The following is a 21,356-nucleotide window of genomic DNA, read 5'->3' as shown; positions in this document are numbered from 1 at the left end:
TTACCTTCCTTGAAGTTATCTACTGGGCTTTTTCTTTTTTTAAATCATAATGTATAAAGATGTAGCCCAAAATTGTTTAAGTGGGGTAATTTATTCGAGGAGCCAAACTAAACAGTAGCAAGAAAGTAGGCAAAATTCACATTTCTGCTTCTCCAATACTTCACTATTTCATTGCCAGGATAGGTTGGTGACCATTAAGTACATGTTTTAAACCACTAAATGAACTTGGAAATGAGTTGTCCTAGCTTCAGTATATTATTATTCATACTGTGTTTCTATCTAGCCACTGGGTAAGATCTTAGGAAAAGAAGTGAATAGTCCAATTTACTTATCCATTAGACGCAACACACGGTAAATCCTGTAAGAAGGATAACTCTATTGATTATCTTTTCCTATAAACAGGACTATCCGTCCACAGTGTATTTTATTTGGAAACTAAACTAAATTTTAGTAAGAGGGTTATACGTGGCAACATAGAGACAGGGTTTCTGTTATTTACATAAAAGCATACTAATATCATAATGGTAGTGTTACAAGGTCCTATTAATGTGTGGTCATCACATTTGTTAAATGTCTCACCACATTCCTATTGAAACTATTTACTCTTCTTGTAAATAACACCTATGACAAATTTATACAAATGTCCACTAAGACTTTGCTCGTCAACTTTCATTTAGGTAACAGCGATCTTTTAGATGTATTTAAATCAGTACTGTTAAGAAATACTGACTAGCTTTATTTTCAAGAATCTCAAGTTTAAGTTATACATACTGTTATCCTCCAATAAGAATCATTGGCCGATTCTTCATCTTTGACAGGTTCAGTATGCCTGCAATGCAAAACATTACCTTTTGTATTAACACATGAAATCCAATTTTTAAATTTAATAAATGCTTATACAAACATAAAGTTTCTTCAAAAAATGTATTTCTGACAACTTCCTGTCACAGATAATTTTCACTGAATGTTTCAACCCAGTTATATTGCTGATGAGAAGCAAATGTTGATCTTTTCCCTCTCTTCCTTCACCATCTCCTGTTTTGTTCGCCTTGATATATTTCTACCAAAAAGACTACCCCAATGGATCCACTGCTTATATTTAACACACAGTAAATTCAGTGCAAATATTTCCTTAACACAGGATGTGCATTGACGAGCTTGAATTAATCAGAAAAATATAAACAGATACTAACCATTCCACAGCTCTTACAAAATACTTGCATTAAGTAATCATCAAAGCTATTTTTTCTACAGCAAGAGGACTAACAGTCAAAATGGTGCTACATGCTACAGGCAGTGCAATACAATTTATTTTACTCATTGCTACAGCAATAAATGTACTTATAAAAATATTCAGACTTAGACTATAATCAAATACAGAGAGAGAAAATATTCTAACTAAAGAGATATAGCAGCCATAGGCAGAAACAAATAAAAAAACTGATACTAATCTTAGCTTTGAGGACCAAAAGTTTCTTCATCTGGAAAATGTAAAAAGAGAAATGAGACTGTTCAAGAAATAAGGATGATAATTTAGGATCTTGAGTCATGGAAGATGGATGGTTAAATGAATGAAAAAACTAGACTGGACATGATGAAATTCAGATGCGAAAGAGCAGCAGATGATGTAATTTTAAATGCTGAGAAATAAGATCTCTTCAAGAGGAGCCACCAAAAGGTCAAATAAGTGAAGAACAAGCTGAAAATACCGGTAAATGGGTTAAAATGGCGGCAAATAGATAAACGAAACAGAAAGATAGTGCTGAAGAACAGGCAACCAAACAACAACAACAACAACAACAATAACAATAACAGCACATTGTAGCAATATATAATAGCAGTCCCACAACATCTGGAGGACGATTTTCCACTAACAGAACAATAAATTCATGAAGCCATCAAATCATTCCAAAACTTCAAAGCAACAAATGAAGACTCCACTACAGCAAAATTATTGAAATAGTCAGAACACACAAATGATCTACAACTGCTGTTTGAGAACATTTGGAAAGCTGAAGAGATTATTGAAAGCATTAATCCACAGCTATGAAAAAAAGGGGACACACAAAATGTCAACAATTGCAGAGATGCCTGACTTCTGCCAGTGGTATACAAAATATTATCAAAAATTCTCTGGACAGAGTTGTAGAAACTTTAGACAAATAACTGGGAGAATCTCAAGGAGCTCTAGAAAGGGAAGACCCTGCACAGAACAGATGTTTATTAGAAAATTGATAATTCTCCACAGACTGTTAATCACCAAACCAATAATAGTATCACGTATTGGTTTCAAGAAAGCATTTGATTTGGTAGGCAGAGAAATTATGGGTAAAATCATCAAAGAATTTTGTGTTAAAGCAAACATAATCCTCAAAACACTAGCAAATAGGGTGACTGAAGCTAAATTTATGGGAGAAGTATCTCAACCATTTGAAATAAAAACTGGTGTTAGACAAGGGGACAGTTTATCACCTTTACTGTAACACTACATTCTAGAAAAAATAGGAAGTTATTGGAATTTGGAGAAAAAAAAATCACAAAATTGAACCAATAGTTTTAGGACGAAAAACAAATGGAATTAAGGTAAACTGCCTGGCTTCTGCAGATGATTCTGATATACTTTCAAAAAATCTGACAGACAGTTATTAAAAGAAATCTTTTGGAAGAAATAGCATAGAGAGCTGGTCCCAAAATTTCAGCCGAAAAAACAACATTGATGACAATTTCAAACAATGCATCAACATTCTTAGAAAAACAAAAATGTAAAATAGCATTAGTAAGTAAATTTAAATATATTGGACAAACTGTACAACAAAATGGACTAGAAGAATTAACAGTAGATGTAAGAGTCAGCAAACTGGAGAGAGCAAATCGTTTGACAAAGGATATTTACAACAAGAAATGTACAACTAAAAAAAACAAATTTAAACACTATCCCACAGTGGTATGACCAGGATGTTTACATGGATGAGGATGCCTAATGATGAACTATAAGCTGGACAGAACAGAGGTTCCACAAAGGAGCATTATTAGAAAATAATGGTTGCAATACAAGCTACAGATGGCTGGAAAATAAGTAATGAGGAGATATACAAAAATTTTGAGAAAATATCAGAAGTAATGGCTAAAAGAAGATTAATCTTTTTTTAGAGACCTCTACTGAATGAGTAGTTCTGGAAGAAGGAATCAATGATAGCATGGATTACAGAAATAAGAAAGAAACAACATCAAACAATCAGAAATAATAGAAAGAAACCTTTTTACAGATAACATACTGAATGTAAAAGGATCATACCTCTCCAAGACCAAAATTAATTTCATCCCTCTCAATAAGACTGTGAAAACTGGAAATAAATTTCATAAATATGATACTGCGAAGCTCAAAATCAATCAAAACGTAATGGAACAATGCCACCAGTAACTGACAGTTGAATCCCATATAAATGTGCAGACATTGCCTCCATGATCCAACAAGCAGCTAATACTACAATCCTGACAGCTAAAAAGAGGAATCATACATGGTGGAATGAGGTTTGTGGTGAGGTGGTGGCCCAAACAGCAAGTGCATGGAAATAGTGGAACTCTACCAGGAGACCTGATGATTTTGATGTATTCCATGAAGTTCAAAAATATGCAGCCAGAACTCTACTGCATGAGAAACAGCAGTTAGAACAGATCGATCAGCGTTTCCAGATAAACAATGTCAGAGACTTCTATCAGACGTTCAAATCGAATTTGAAAGGATACCAAGCCCCTAGTTTTTGTTTTAGAGACGAAAATGGAAAGCTCAGTGTTGTGTACATAGTTCCGCGTATTCAGCGCGTACACAAATTTCCCACTAGAGTGCGCCCCGCTAAGCACAACAGCGCAGGCGCAGCACTCGTCCATCTCCCCACTACGAGATGGCGCTGCCATAGAGACGGACCAAATTCTGCTTCCGCCGATCCGCGTATTAATATGTAACGCAGCCAATGAGATTGCTGCTAACATAGAACACTTTCTCCTCGCGCATCACACTCACGCAGTGATACATGAACGTGCGAGGTATTATAACGGGTGTAAAGACCTTCGATCAGTCAGTCTGCATTTGTCTGCACCAGTCTGCATTAGTCTGTACCAGTCTGCATTAGTCTGTACCAGTCTGTACGAGTTCTACAATTGTCTGTGCCAGTCCATAGTCAAGATCCAGTCTGCGCCTAATAAGATTACCATATTCCTGTACATAGCCATGAAGATAAATGTATAGACACTTTTGTCAAGTATCCGAGATATATGTAAGAATAAGATTAACGTACCAATACCAAAGGAACTTCAGATTGTCAATTGTAAATAGCATCCAGAACCAAGTTAAATAATTTTTATATTTGTTATTATTTTAATAAATGTGTGTGAAAATTAATCAAGTTCTATTTAAAGTTGGTCACCATCAATCTGCTACTCTAAGTGTGCAAGTGGCATTTCTATCGTCTGACCTAATGGCAGAAGATAAACATGCCATGATAAGACCACGAGACATATTGCTGACACTCGCTTACTTCGTTAGAGCAACAAGTCAAATAATCTGATGGTGTGTGTACTGAAGGTCTTACAGTACGCACACCACACTCGGCCTGACCAACAAAGAGAACTGCAAGATAATGTCTCGTTACTTTGAAAACCTACTTAATTGTGATGAACCGAAAGAAAGATTCCCTGTATGTGCCCCAATCCACAAACTACCCCTCATCTCCATCTAGTAAAGAGGAGACCAAAGAGATCATCAACAACTTTAAGAATAATAAGGCAGCTGGAGAGGATTCAATAGTGGTGGAACTACTGAAGCTGGCAAATAATGAAACTCTAGATATACTAGTCCAACTTTTTGAGGAGATCTGGAGAGCTGGGATGATACCAACTGAATGGCAGTCAGCTTTAATCCATCGTATACACAAAAAAGGTGATAAATAGAATGTCAATAACTATAAGGGTACCTCATTAGTATCTGTTCCATATAAGATTCTCTCCAAAGTGATACAGAATAGAATAGAAGATCATTGTAACCAACTGATTGGGGACTATCAAGCTGGTTTCCGAAAGGGCGATTCTTGCGCAGAACAGATCTTTAACTTGAAGAACATGATCAGGTACAAAAAAAATTGGAAAAATAACTATGTGGTCATATTTGTTGATTTTCAGAAAGTATATGACTCCATCGACTGACAGGCAGTAATGAATATTTTGGAAAAGTTTGGGGTGGATAATACATCAAGAAAGCTGATCAAACAAACTCTTACTAACACAGTGTCAAAAATTAAATTTATGGGTGAGGTATCTGAACCTTTTCAATTGTGTCTTGGAAAAGGTCATTCAAGAGTGGAGAAAGTTATTAGCCCAAGGAGAAACAAATGAAGAGTGGTTCAGACTTGGTCCTAAGAATAAAGGGGTGTGCATTGGCTGCTTAGATTTTGCGGCTGACCTAGCCATTTTTGCTAACAACATAGAGTCAGCAGTCAACAAGATAAATAGGCTGTCAGAAATTGCTGAAAAAAGTTAGACTCCAGATCTCTATTCAAAAGACAAAACATATGACGAACATCTGTGATGGACCTGAATGGATGATAACCAACCTGGGAAAAAATTGGATGAGTTAAGAATTTCAGGTATCTCGGTGAAGTCATCCACCTGGAGAATGGATTAAAAGAAGAAGCAATTGTCGGGATGAGGAAGTTAGACCAAGCATACCAACTGACAAAGAATACTTATAACAAAAAGTCTATGAGTATATGGGCCAAGTTCCAACATTATAAAACCTGAGGGCTTATAAGCATCCAAATCTTTGACCACGAATAGACAAGGTAAGCTGAGCGGCTGGAAAAGCGTGAGTGTAGGATATTAAGGAAAATCCTAAGGTAATAGATGGGTCGATGGACAATGGCGAATGAGAGCAAATGAGGACTCGTGCAGCAAGACAGAACCTATCACAGCATCCATTACGAAGAAATGATTGTTATTTTATGGTATCTCATGAAAATGGATGGTGATCGACTAACAAAAAGAATATGGAGTTTCATCCCATCTAAGAAAACGAGGCCGAGATGGTTCAAAGAATGTGAAAAAGATCTTAAGCAGATTGGTATCTCAGAGAGAAATTCCTGAAAGGAACAAATTTAGAAGATTGGTGACCAACTACCAAGGTTTTAACATGGCATCAACATCCGAAAGACAGTGAGGACCATTATCTGAAGAGCATAAAAAGGCACTTCTTGCAGGGGCTCAGAAGATACTGGCAGGAAGTCAAAGCTGGAGCAAGAACAAGACCTGGACACTAGAGTGAAGTCGGTTGTTACCACGCAGTCCGTAGAGACTCACCTCAATAAAAAAAATAAGTAAATAAAAATAAAAGGCTTTCAATGCAGAAGAAATAGGGGATTGAGAACAACACGAATAGAATAAAGGGGGAAAAACATGAGGAGGAGATGGACGAGTACTGGAAAAACAGGAGACGACAAGGGAAGAAGAAGAAGTGAAGTTATTACATGATGAGAGATGGTGATTGGATTTGATTTGATTCAGTTTTCATTACATACACCGAAAAAATGAGATGATTCTCGAGGGTGTGGAACATGTCAGAATGTATAACACAAAACATTTTAATATAATGAATACTACCCTGATCATTTGTCATGAGATTGTCAAAATAGGTGAATACAATACAATAAACTGGAAAAGCTAATATTTACAGAATTAATACGCTGTCAGAATGAAACATTGTTATGCACTATTAATAAATTTATCATACACAAAATACCTAATTTTGACTGTTGCAACCAAGTGCTGTCAAAACTTATATCTAACATATTTTTACTTAAGCTGGCCTAACAGTCTCTGTTAGGATATTCATCTATAGAGTAGAAGGCATTGCCTATCAAAAAGTCATTCAAACTTTGTTTAAACTGTGCTTTATCTGACACCAAGTTTTTAATGGTTGCTGGTAATTTATTGAAAATGTGTGTTCCTGAATATTGGACCCCCTTTTGGACCAACATAAGTGATTTTAGGTCTTTATGTAGATTTTTCTTATTCCTAGTATTGATAATATGTATTGAGCTACTTGTTGGAAATATAGATATATAACTTGCAACAAATTTCATTAAGGAGTAAGTATACTGAGAAGCAATGGTTGGAATTCAAAGTTCCTCGAATAGGTTCTACACGATGTTCTTCAAAGACTGGTCCCAGATACTCCATTGCACCATTCACCGAACCTGATAACCCCGAGCCGTCAGTAACAAAAATTAAGTCTTGCTTAAGAGATTTACAACACTACATGCACTTGTTACCAAAGTCTCATTTACTTTTAGAGCTATCTGTTCCACTTCCTTTTTGGCCCCACTTCTCTCTGTCTTCACTATATCTGAAACAGTTCTTATTTTGTTGCCCGATACAATTATCATTTTCTCTTAATAAAGCTACTTCGATTTCTGGATTACTTAATTCAATATTTTGCAGTATTCTTTGTAATGCATTACAATTCTAATATCAGAAACGTTCCTAGATAGTAGATACAGTCTCCTTTTTGCCCCACATGATATCTTTATTCCTTGTATAATCCATGGTTTATCTTTTGACTTCTGTGTGATCTGAGTTACCTTTAGGGGAAAACAATTTTCAAAAGAGGAGGTAACTTTATTAATAAATGCTTTGCATTTTCCATTTGAGTCAGGTAAACATCTCTCCAGTTCATGTCTTTGAGCAATTTCCTGAATTCCTCAATTTCTGGCTTATTTATTATCCTCCTGTACTCAGATTCAATATTTTTTTATCCTGACAAGTTTCAACATTTAACACAAGATGCTGCACGTCGTGATCAGATAGTCCATTTACTATTGGTTTTGTGATATGACGTCTTTCCCCTAGATTTGTTCATAAAGATATTATCAATAGCAGTCTCAGAGCATTTACATATCCTAGCTGCAAAGTTCACAATAGGAACTAAATTGAATGATAATGTTAAAAACACCAGCAACCACTATTTCCCCTTCTTTTGTTTTCTACACAAGCTATTCCTTTCGCTTTGTGAAATGAAGCACTGCCTAGTTCCAAAACACAGGACTACTATGACAAGGTGAAATGTTCTCAGAGTGCTACATGTATGATAGTAAATGTAATCAGCACTATAGTTGTTTTCTGAGTAGTTATGCTGTGTGTGTTTCATTCAATCAGATGAAATGGAATAAAATCATCAATTTATTTATTTGGGCTCTTTATCACCAAGATACATTCAATGTTGGTTGAGGTTTATCTTTTGAATTCACTCCAGTGTAGATTGTCAAAATTTTATCAGTTGTCAATGTACTTGTAACACAGTTTCCGAATTTACTGCCATCCAGGAAAGTATCGCACTCAAATTATTCTCAGAGACTGAGAGATGGCTGAAACCGAGAGCAGAAAGCTCTGACATATTTAGTGATTAATGGAATATATATCAGAAAGGCAGGTTAGACACTGTAGGAGAGGGAGTGTCCATTGTCTCTATTAAGGTCAAAGCTGATTGTGACAGTGAAGTTATCTGGTTGCGTATAACAAGTCTAGGTGAAATCACGTAAATTAATGGATAATCAGCCACCCAGTTCTGCTATGACAGTTTTGGAGCCATTCACAGAAAGTCTACAGACAGTAGCACGTAAATACCTAGATCATGCAATACTAGTTGGAGGTGAATTTAGCCTACTGAGTATAGATGGTAGCCTATGGCTTCATTGCAGGGGGTGCAGTCAATCTTGTGAAGCACTTTTGAATGTGGTTTTCGAAAATTGTCTTGAGCACCTAGTTTGCCATGCCACATGCAATGGAAATATCTTAGACCTTGTAGTTACAAACAGGCCAGATATCATCAATGACTTCAGCATAGAGATGGGGATTAATAATCATGATAACATCATAACAACTAAGGTTACAAAAATTAATAAATCAGTCAAGAAGGCTAGGAAAATGTTCATGCCAGAAAGAGCAGATAAGCAGATGTTAGCATCTCACTTAGACAGAACTGACATCACTTAGTTCCATTGAGATGGACGTAGAGAGATTATGGTCAAAGCTTAAACAGATCGTGAATTGCACTCTCAACAAGTCTGTACCTAGTAAACGAATTAAGGATGCAAAAGAGCCACTGCGGTTTAACAATGAAATTTGGAAAATACTGAGGAAGGAAAAGCTACTGCACTCTTGGTTCAAAAGAGAATGCCAAATGGCAACAAGGAAAGGTTACTACCACTGTCATACCTCAGCAAAAGATCTGGCTGAGAAGCAGGGGAATTTATTGTCCTATGTAAAATCACTAAGTGAGTCAAAGAATTCCATCAAGTCACTTGACCAATCTGGTGTGGCAGTAGGAGATAAATGTTTTAAATTTTGCATTTAAGAAATCATTCATGCAAGAGAATCATATAAACATACCGTCATTTGACAATAGCACAAAGACACCTAACAACAATCACCACAAGAGGCCAGCACTAGCACAAGTTGTTCACATGATATTCGTTGGACTGTTGCCTGTAAACCCGTCCCATGTCAGTGCTCTTGGAAGAGAGCTGTGGCAGTGACACGGCTCTGTTGTTGTTCCTGTGCAGTGATCTGCAAAGACGCGACGGTACGGGACGGGGGGTCGGGTCGAGATTCAAGCAGTGATTAAATACTTCATAAAGAAAGGTATGAAAGTGAAGGACATTAATGCTGATTTCCAGAAAACACCAGGGGACTCTGCTCCTTTGTCTTCAACTGTTGCCAAGTGAATAAATGAATTTCAATTTGGTCAGGAGAGCTTAGATGATGATCATCCATGAATAGGTCAGCCAAAACGTGTCACTACTCTAGAAATCATTGCAAAAGTCCGCATAATGATCAAGGAGGATCACCAATTTAGAGTGCATGAAATTGCTCACGCTTGCCAGATGTCATCTGAAAGATATTCACAAGATGGGTGCCGCGACTCTTGACGCTGTGTCAAAAACGCATGAGAATGGACATATCACAACAAGTTTGGCCTGTTTTAGGAGAAACAAACAAGATCTTTTGTGCTGGTTTGTGACCACGAGGAAACTTTGGTTTACTACTATACCCCAGAGACAAAGCAACAATCAAGGCAGTGGAAACATGCTGAATCTCCGCCGCCAAACTCCTTCAGCGGGGAAGGACATGGCGTCAGTGTTCTGGGATGCGCCACCAAATTCCTTCAGCGGGGAAGGGCATGGCATCAGTGTTCTGGGATGAGAAGGGGATTCTGTTTGTACATTATCTCCCCACTGAGCAAACAATTACTGGAGAATACTATGCTAACCTTCTGGACAAATTGCAACAAATGATATGCCAAAAAGGCCAGGTTTAATAAGGAAGAAAGTCGTCTAGCATCAAGCAAATGCACGCTCGCATGCATGTACCATCGCCATGGTAAAATTACACAAACTAAGGTATGAATTGTTGCCACACGTGCCTCTTCCCTAAACTTAAAATTTTTCTTTGTGGATGAAGATTCACTTAAATGAAGAATTGATAGCCTGAGTTGACAACTATTTTATAGGCCTGGAGGAAAATCATTGTCGAGATGGGATCGAGGTATTGGAACACTGTTGGACCAAGTGAATTAATCTACAAGCAGGGTACATTGAAAAACAAAAAAGTTTCAGTGACATAAGTACATTTTTTCTATTCTGTTTCAAGAACTTTTCAAACCACCCTCGTAAGCATCCCCGACGCCTGAAATAATTAAAAACAAATAAGTCGCCAGTTGCAGATGGAATCTCAATTTGGTTTTACAAAGAGTGCTATATGGCACTGGACCCTTACTTAGCTTGTATTTATTGTGAATCTCTCACCCAGCAGAAAGACCTAGCAACTGGGGAAAAAAATACAGAGGCGTCTCCTGTATATACGAAGGGCGAAAGAACAGACCCGCGAAATTACAGACCAATACCCGTAACATCAGTTTGCTGCAGAATTCTTGAACATATTCTGGGTTTGAATCTAATCAGTTTCATAGAGACCAATAAGTTTATGTCCACAAATCAGTACAAAGCATCGCTCATGGGCAACTCAGCATGCCCTTTTGTCATACGACGTCTGTTCAAAAAATTCCAAAACTTTGTCCACAAAATTTTCTATGCTTATCTTTTAATTACTATGGATTGTCTCCTTCGAAATACTCTCCTCCACAATTGATACACTGCTCCCAATATCATTTCCACTTCCAGGAGCAGTCTTGACACACCTCTTGCTGGGTCGCATAAAGTGCCGTCTGCGAATTTTCTTTTATCTCATCTACCATTGCAGAACTTCATCCTTTTCAACTTTGGAAATAAAAAGAAGTCTGCAGGGGTCATACTATTCTCGCAAGGAACATCTCATTCTCATTTGTGAGATCCAAAAGTTTTTTTGGTCTTGACTCATGAGCCGTGGAATGAACTTGGCGGCAACACAATGCATTCCAAGATGCTGTGTCATTTCATAACATGATCCAATTGAAATGTTACATTCTTCTACAATCTCTCAGACAGTGTATCTTCGACTGCCGCACACAATTTCTTTGACGTTCCTGACACAAGCGTCATCAGGGGACATCTAAGAGCGTCCTGAACAAGGATTATTTTTGACTTTTGTAAAGCCATTTTAAAACGTGTGAATAATACATAACACCAAGTATGGCTTAAGCACTCATCGCTATAGGCTCCCTGCATCATTTGGTGTGTCTGTGTAAAGGTTTTCTTGAGTTTCACGCAAAATTTAATGCAGATGCATTGCTCCTCTAACTTTGCCATCACAAAATTCACAAACCCAGATTCCATATTTCTTGATTTCCGAGAAGCATTTGACATAGTGCCTCACTGCAGACTTTTAACAAAGGTACAAGCACATGGAATAGGTTCCCAGACATGTGAGTGGCTCAAAGACTTCTGAAGTAATAGAACCCACTACATTATCCCGACGGTGAGTGTCCATCAGTGACTAGGGTATCATTAGGATCATTCCAGGGATGTGTGATAGGAGCGCTATTACTCATATTTTCTATGTGCATAACTGATCTGATGGACAAAGTGGACAGTAATCTGTGGTTGTTTGCTGATGATGTTGTGGTGTATGGAAGGTGTCATTGTTGAGTGATTTAGGAGGATAAAAGATGACTTGGGCAAAGTTCCCAGTTGGTGTGATAAATGACAGCTAACCCTAAATGTAGAAAAATATAAGTTACTGCAGATGAGTTGGAAAAACTAATCCATAATGCCAGAATCCAGCATTAGTAGTGTCATGAATGAAGTCACATTGTTTCAGTATCTGGACATAACGTTGCAATGTGATATGAAATGGAACAAACTTGTGAGGGTCATGGTAGGGAGGGCGAATAATCATCTTTCGTTTGTTGGGTGGATTTTACTACAGTGTGGCTCAGCTGTGATGGACATCACATATAGGATGCTAGTGTCTGGGATCCACAAGGGGTCGAATTAAAGCAGACATTGGGGTAATTCAGAGGCAGGATACTAGATTTGTTAACAGTAGGTCGAAACAACAACATACAAGTATTATGGAGATGTTTCTGGAACTCAAATGGGAATCCCTGGAGGGATTTTGAGGAACACTGTGCTGACTGCAGAACAATTCTGATTGCACCAACATACATTATGCGTGAGGACCACGAAGATAAGAGACGACAAATTAGGACTCATAGAGAGGCATATAGACATTCACTTTTTCCTCAATCGATTGGCAGATGGAACGGAAAAGGAACTGACTACAGTCGAAATAAAATTACTTGATAGTTGGCACTTCAAACGCCAATAAGAGTAGTCAGCGTCACACTTGAACTGTCTGCTGTTGCCAAACTCCACCAAAATTGGCCAGTCACTTCCAATTCCTGGTTCAGCATTCTTTCTTGATGTATTTGTATCCCGAATTATGAGCCCGACACTTTTATAATGTATTTCATGACACGCGATAGCTACACCAAAAACAACACACATTAACAATGCTAATGAAAGACACACATTTCATTCATAGCACTAACCAAACACTACCGAATAACTCAGCACAAGGTGTAATTCAGTATCATACATATAGTTATCATATTCACAGAGATCATCTTACATTAGATAAGCTTTTCACTACATTGTGTGAAACTGAAATTTTTAAGGTTGCAGTTCATAGTTGCAACTGGGTCACTACATTCACATATATAAATACTTCATGCAGTGCTGTGGCATAGCACAATGGTTGGCAGATTAATCTAATGTGTAGCATGTCGTAGGTTTGAATCTCATCAATGTAGCAAAATTTTTATTTCTAAATCTAACCAAAAGAGTGTGATTATTATTTTCATTCAATTAATTGGTTTAAATGTATTTTTTTATTTTTAATACTTTGCTGCATCATTTTTCATCATTGTTTTGACTGTTCTATTTGGTCTTATTTTTCTTCCTGTCACTATTTCTTCATTTGGAATCTGCCTCAGTCATCTATAATCCACGAACAAGTGCCCACATGGACTGTTCACTTGTTTCTAACATGGCAGCATGTGCAGCTAGAGTAAGGATAGTTACAGGTAACAAATGAAACGGAGAAATTTTAATTTGCTTTCAGCCCTGAAATTGAGTTTTTGTTGTCTTGAGTTTACCCTTAAGCGTTAGCTTTAATCGCCATGAACAAAGCGATCATGATGTTAGTACTGCTGCAGACTGTTGACCACAATTTTCTCGGCTGGGTTAGGACACAAGTTTACAGTCAGGGATACAAAACGGGTCGTCTTCCCCAGTTCAGTCACTGGTCACTTTAAATCAATAGTCGACAGAGTATCCAACATTTCTGACATACCTTGCACCAGCCACTAGAAAAATTGCTCTGTGTTAAACGTTTAACATAATTTGTGAAGTGAGCCGCTTGTTTGCTGTCACCTGTAACCAAACGGTAGCTGGTAGCCAATGTGGCAACATTGTTGCGGCAAGTGATTGATGTCAACTATCAAGTAATTTTATTCAGACTATTGTAGTGAGACAGGGTACCTTCTGCCATGCACCATATGGTGGCTAGTGGAGTATGTATGTAGATGTGGAATCAGTCTTTCCTTCTCATCCCATCTGGAAAGTCTCCCCTGATCTGCAGTTCTGGGTAACTTTCTCAAAATCTACAATTTTTCCTAGACCTATCCTTCACCCCTCTTCCTTCCACTTCAACCCTTCTGCCTGAAGAATGAGCTACTGGCTCTGAAAGCTTGCCTAATTATAATCTTCTTTTATGTGTGTGTTCTGCCGCCACTTAGCAAGTAGATTGTTTATCTATCCAATTCAATTATCATGTAACCAAAAGCTGCATTTAACACACCAAGTCTCTTTTACCAATCACTTTTAATATGTCCTACAGAATGTACTGTCTATCCTGTCCTTTTTTGAGATTACTGTTTTGTTGTACTTTTCTACAGGCATCATCTTACTTATTAGGAGTCAGTTCCTTCATGTTGTTGTTGTTGTGGTCTTCAGTCTTGAGACTGGTTTGATGCAGCTCTCCATGCTACTCTATCCTGTGCAAGCTTCTTCATCTCCCAGTACCTACTGCAACCTACATCCTTCTGAATCTGCTTAGTGTATTCATCTCTTGGTCTCCCTCTACGATTTTTACCCTCCACGCTGCCCTCCAATGCTAAATTTGTGATCCCTTGATGCCTCAAAACATGTCCTACCAACCGATCTCTTCTTCTAGTCAAGTTGTAGAGCTGCATGTACTCGGGAAAAATTACGGCTGTAGTTTCCCCTTGCTTTCAGCCGTTCGCAGTACCAGCACAGCAAGGCCGTTTTGGTTAATGTTACAAGGCCAGATCAGTCAATCATCCAGACTGTTGCCCCTGCAACTACTGAAAAGGCTGCTGCCCCTCTTCAGGAACCACATGTTTGTCTGGCCTCTCAACAGATACCCCTCCGTTGTGGTTGCACCTACGGTACGGCCATCTGTCTCGCTGAGGCACGCAAGCCTCCCCACCAATGGCAAGGTCCATGGTTCATGGGGGGAGTTCCTTCATAGTCAACAGTTAAGGAATGGGTGGCTGAATTCATATGTAGCATATGTCTCTGTAAGATGACTCATGAACAACTTCCTAGAATTACAATCAAATATGAAAATGCTGAGAAAGAACACAGTGTGATATTGCAAGATCAGTAATTAAAAAGATGAGCAAAACATTTGATGCCGTGGCCATACCAGAAAGTGAGTGGCATGTCTGTTGAAGCCTGACTACAACCTAATGTGAAAAACAATTTGGGACAATCTGACACACAACTGATTCTATGCACCAATCTGTTCCCGTGGATGAAATGAAACAGCAGTTGCACAAAAATAGCCAAGGTGACTTAATCGGAGAGAAAGAGTGGTCATTGTTTTCTAGGATGCAAAAGGGATTGTATTTTAGATTAGCTTGCAAGACTGAAACAATACCTCACAAATACTATGCAAGTATTCTGACTCAACTGGATGAAAAAATATGGAGCCAAGACCCAGGGGGAAAAAAAAGTTTATTGTCAGTGAAATGCATATGGTCACAAAGGCACTTTCACAATAGGAAAACTGGGAGTTTCAAGTGTGAAGTTTTCAAATATCTATTCCATTCTCCAATTTTTTCACATTCTGACTTTAGCTTCTTCTTCTTTTCTTTTTGTATGAATGATTCACTTAAGACTACATGCGTCACAGCTCAAAACCGTTTTGTGAGTCAACAACTGGATATGTTTTCACTGGTCTGTCTCTTGTAACTCCGTTGGACATGGAGGTAGCAAATGAGGATGTAGGATGTCCATGACATACTGCTGTGCTGTCAGAGTGACCTGAAGTCATATCCGATGCTGCCCCACACGCCCTCTCCCTATGTCGTTGTCATACTCACTGACAACTGTCATCGCGGGTCTTGCAGAATGTCTCACTGCTGGTCACATGACAGGTGCAGGTGTGAAAGGGTTACTATGTGCTCGGCGTACATTACAGCAATTCTCCCATGGGCTCGTCAGACACGGTAAACCGGAAGCTTGCTGACAAGCACACCACCCTTACGTTCCCAAGCAGTCCAACATGGGGCCACTACCACATCTGAATGACTCACAAATCTGCATATTGCATAATTCAATCAGCCTGGCAAATGGAGACACCCAATTAGGCCCCTTCAAATTTTGTTGCGTGCTGATAATGCTGACTCACAGAAGTACAGGGCATCTGTGTCCTTCACAGGGATCACTCAACATCTTACACTCTTCACATCTCTTATAGCTCCTACCATTCTTGGTAACAATCCGAGACACAAACAAAGCTAATGCAATCTGGTGGCCTTTGTATCCATTTCAGAGAGTTGCGACTCTCATAATTTACCACTGGTATGCACACTCATGAAACTACGTTGCTTCAGGGAGCTTCCCTTTTTTTTCTTCAAGCTGTTTAGTTCTTTGAATCCATTTTTCTTGTAGCTCAGAATAATTATTTTATTGTGTAGCAAACTTACAGACTAGCATTCTGGTCTGAGCTGTCGGAGTTGGCCGTCATGTGTGTGTGAGGTGTGCTTGCTTGTGTGAATGAATGGTGTGTATTTCTATTTCTTTTTCTGATGAAGGTTGTGGCCAAAAGCTTATGTGTAAGTGTCTTAACTGTGCCTGTCTGCATTTTAACGTGCCATCTTTATGGTAATTAGCACTCTATCTTTTCCTACACTGCTGATATTCCAACCTGGAGTTTCCATTGTTTGAACTTACGGTCTACTGTTTTATGTTGCAGTGCACTTCTACAAGTGTAATACACAAATGTTGCCTTAGGAAAGAGTCACAATAACATCCATGTCTACCTTTTGCTATTTTTTACGAAATAGCACATCACACTCGAAATTTAACTTAGCCAATGAAATAAGTTTGAAGATTTATTGTGTGTAAGAGACACGAGGGCCCACTGTGTGGGAAATGTGGGAAGTTCTGTGCAGAGATGGAGTTATCCACAGACGCAGTAAGTCTTGGGAACTATACGGGTGTTTAAACATCGACACCTGCTGGGATGAGGGGCCACTTACTCTGAGGTGGCGCTGTGCCAGCAACGAGCTCGACCCATTGATTAGCACCACAGATGACAATGAGCAACCAGCTGCTTCTCTGTGCAGAGATATAAAATTTATCGATTTTGGACATCTTTTGACAATCTGTCACATGGAGAACAATGTTTACTCTGGCAATTTTAACACTAATCTAGTGTTCTGCAACATATTAATGTGAAATGTTGTCTATGATGTTGAAGCGTGTAAGTTAAACTGATATCTGAGAATTTGTTGTTTTTGTGGCATTATCTGGAAAATGGCCTCTCTTGCAGCTCCAAGCATAAATGTCAAGTGAAGAAGAATAATTAGCACAGCACACTGGAACCGAGTAGGGATCCGGTTTACTGCTCGGCCACTAAATTAGCATATCGTGAGTACACCAGAAGAGACGCTGTACACACTTGCATATACTACATACACAAGTACAAGCATCGATCAAGCTACTGCGAAACTGCACTCTGTGTGACTCATCACTACATCAGAATACTGTAAATGTGGTGATTCCAATTTCTTAAGGTCTCTTCCTGTTTGTTTTCATCAGTAGGATCTTATTTTTCAAGTATGTGGGAATCCAATGAGCTGCCTGTTTGGATACATTCTTTCTGTATGTCCCACAAGTTGGATTCCTTGGAGACACATTGTAACAAGAGCTTTTAGGAATTTGCCTGGAGATTTCACACTGGGTTCTGTGTGATGTATCCCATCATTTATTCTTGGACCTAAGATTTTTACTACAATTTTACATTCTTCTAATTCAGTTTGCTGTTTTCATGTCTTGTGTTGGACAAAGAGTCTCTCTCATGCATAAAGAAATTCTAATTTGATCACTGTTGTACAATGTTAGATTTTAGAGTTCCAGGAAAAATACTTTTAGTTAACTGAGAGACAGTTTGTACTTTCTGAAGTCTGGATTCTATGGCCTTCTTTTCATTATGATGTTCAGTGGTCTTTTTCACCAAATTATTTAAACTATTTAACACCGAATACTATGTCATTGCCTATATAAGTTCACCCAGTGCCATTTTGGTATCAGCCAAGAATTTTTTCTCCAGGTGAAATTAGTAGTCCAATTTTCCTAGCTTGCTCCCTTAATATTTCAAATTGCTTTAGCATATCAGTGATGTCTTTGTCAATTAGTATTATGTCATCGGTATAGGTTACACAATATAATTCTATCTTTAAGTTTACGTTCTAGTCAGTGTAATAGTACACCTGCTCTTCTCCATTATCTTACAATTTTCTTAGGGGCATAGTTGAATAGCAATGTGATATGCCATCCCATTTTCATATTCTTATGTCTGTCTTAAATTACACTGCTTGAAAAAAAGTGAGACACTCAGAAGGTGGGGAGAAAACAAATTGAAACATAGCTAATTTAGAGGGTATGTGATGTTATTTCAGTGATAACAAAACAGAGTCAAATTTACACAGAACTTATCAGTTTGAGCCCACTTATCAATACAGCAATGCACCCTGTCTGGCCTGGACAGTGCGGGAGGATGTCGTAAAGCTGCTGCATACCCTCCTGAGAAAGGTGATCCACAACTGTTGTAACTGGACATTGCAATCATGGATACAGGCAGTGGGATGGAGTTGACGTCCATGTTGGTCCCATAATGTTATATCGGGGACAGATATGGGGATTTTGCTGGCCACAGGAGTGTATCAACATCACACAGACAATTTAAAGAGACACATACTACATGTGGACAAGCACCGGCCTGTTGAAAAATAGCACCACAATACTATTACACACTGCTGTACCATCAGAGTTCCCACGGCCATTACAAGCCGTGACCTGAAGTCATACCCAATGGCTCCCCACACCATGGGACTCCTTTGTGACCCACCCCCCCCCCCCCCCCCCCCAAAATGTGGAAGAATGGGACCTCTCCCCATCTCCCCGGGTCACTGTCAAACTTCTCCACGATAGTCATTTGGAGCAGTGCAGGACTGGGACTCATCAGTGAACATAATGTGACGCCATTCATTAGCAGTCCGTACTTCTTGATCATGGCACCACTTCACATGCAGTCATTTGCTTGGGTGTTAATGGCAGCCTATGCGCAGGACGGCAATTCCATAGTCTGGCTGCTCCTAGCTGTATGACACAGCATGTTGCAAGGAGACTATTACAGTGAACTCCTGTTTATCCGAAATGATCAGGACGGTGGTCAGTTCCGATAACGAAAATTCCAGATAAATCAAAGTCCCCCTGTTTTCACATGTGAACACTCCAAATTGCGTCAATATTGCGAAATACGATCGTAAAACGTGCGTAGGGTATGTAAAACATTACTGATATGGTTGCAAATAACCCTACACTTTTTTACTGAAAAAATTGTGTTGACATGTTAAAAAGGCACCAAACTATGATTGAAAACTCAAAGTTTTTAAATGCTGTATAACAAAGCTCATTTATTTTGGATTCTTACAGAAAAAATCTCCCTTATTTGGCAGCAGGAAAAAACAGGAGTTTTAATTTTATTATCTACTCTTTCGAATAAAAAATAAACTACTGAACAAAATTATGAAACAAATCTAGAGATTACTCAAAGGAACGAAAAGTCTGTCCAGAGGAACTTTCAAGAAAAGTAAAAAAAAAAAAAAAAAAAAAAAAAAAAAAAAAAAAACTTTTTAAGTTATGGACATAGAAGTTCTAGGATGCTTCATTAGAGTTTATTTTTTGGTAACGAAGTCACGAATGCCTTTTTTTCTTTTTTTTTTTTGCTTGAGAAACTATTGCTGCAACAATACATCTCCAACGTTGAAATCAAACTATTTCAGGATAAATCGTCTCCTCCTGTTGGCTGATGTACTCCAGGGCAGTTTGGATCACTTCGTAACAGAATGTGTGAGGAATATTTTTCTCTGATTCATCATCAGAAACATAGTCTTCTAACGCTTTATGATCGGTCACAATTTGGACGATTTCATCCTCAGTCACATGAAAAAATGCCATTTTCCATCCACTCTTCAATGTCTTCGAAGTGTGTGTCTTTACAACCAGCTTCTCCAGTAAATTCACCAAAATTATGTCAGCTTGAGTTTCGGTGTTGTCTCCTCCTTCCCACCACTTAGGTTGCCTTACGATCTAAGAGTTTTTTCCAAGACCTAACAAGAGGAACTGGAGGAATTAGATTCCAAGCTTCAGCAATCAATGAATGACACTTAAAACATCAATTTCTTTAAGAGCTTCCACAAAATCATCTGCAGCATCAATCACACCTATTAAGTATTCCAGCATCTTGTGTCTGTAATGTTTTTCCATCGCCTCAAGAATACCTTGGTCCATCGGTTGACATAGAGATGTGACATTTTGTGGAAGAAATACAACTTTGATATCCCCATCTTGCAGATCACCTGGGTGAGAAGGAGCATTGTCCACAAGAAGTAGCGCTTTTCAAGGAAGTCCTTTTCCTTCCATGTAATTTACTACAGCTGAAACAAACTCTGCCTGGAACCACTCTCTGAAGATGGCACGGCACTGTTCATACATGCCTTAAGACTGATTCGTGTACCTGAGTGGGAAAGCTGGTTGGTTGGTGTCTAAATGCTCTTGGTGTTTTGGATTTGCCAATTAAAGTAAGACACAGTTTATGATTGCCAGTGGCATTACTGCAAGTGAGGACAGTAAATCTTTCTTTGATTTTTTTGTATCTGGAAGCCATTTCTTCTTCTTTAGAGGCAAGGGTTTTCGTTGGCAGCATTTTGTAATTCAACCCAGTTTCATCACATTTGTAAAGTTGATTGTCAGTATAACCTCCTTTGTCAATGATTGTGTGCAGTTTCTTCTTAAAATCAGCATAGCAGCTTCATCCCCAGATAATGATTTGGCACTGATGGCAATTTCATGGATGCCATGCTGCTTCTTGAAATGATCCTGCCAGCCATTACTTCCGAGGAATTCTTGCATCTTTCCTTCTATCAGCTCATTAGCTCATTTTGACAAATTAGAGGACCTGAAACTGACACACCTTTGGCTCTTATTTATTCGTGCCACAAAAATAATGCCTCTTCTAACTGAGGATGTGAACCTTTTCTCATTGTTTTTCAAGATTTCACTGCGCTGCCCAATGCTTGGATGGAACAAAAATTTTTCAATTCCTGATCGATTTGTCTTCCGATCAGTAATTGTACTCCTACTCTGCAGCAACTTTTGTGGGTGGCTCACCAGCATCAATTCTCTGCAAAGTGTGATGCTCTTTTTCCAACAAGATCACATTCATTTTATGTTACGTGCCCGTAGTCACGTTCAGTGTTCTTTTTACAGACACTCAAC

The 21,356-nt window shown here is 38.6% G+C and overlaps 1 protein-coding gene across 1 annotated transcript in view; it reads right to left on the bottom strand.

Annotated features, from left to right (window-relative positions):
• Nucleotides 1-773: 773 nt before the first annotated feature.
• Nucleotides 774-21,356, bottom strand: part of LOC124620359 (molybdenum cofactor biosynthesis protein 1-like) — a 64,681-nt gene continuing 44,098 nt past the window's right edge. Inside the window, exon 7 of the mRNA XM_047147031.1 lies at nt 774-829. Within this exon, the coding sequence (XP_047002987.1) occupies nt 774-829 (56 nt within the window). The remainder of the gene's footprint in view (nt 830-21,356) is intronic.

The sequence above is a fragment of the Schistocerca americana genome, chromosome 6 (assembly GCF_021461395.2).
Source record: "Schistocerca americana isolate TAMUIC-IGC-003095 chromosome 6, iqSchAmer2.1, whole genome shotgun sequence".
Lineage (NCBI taxonomy): Eukaryota > Metazoa > Arthropoda > Insecta > Orthoptera > Acrididae > Schistocerca > Schistocerca americana.
This window is presented reverse-complemented; position numbering and strand designations above follow the sequence as displayed.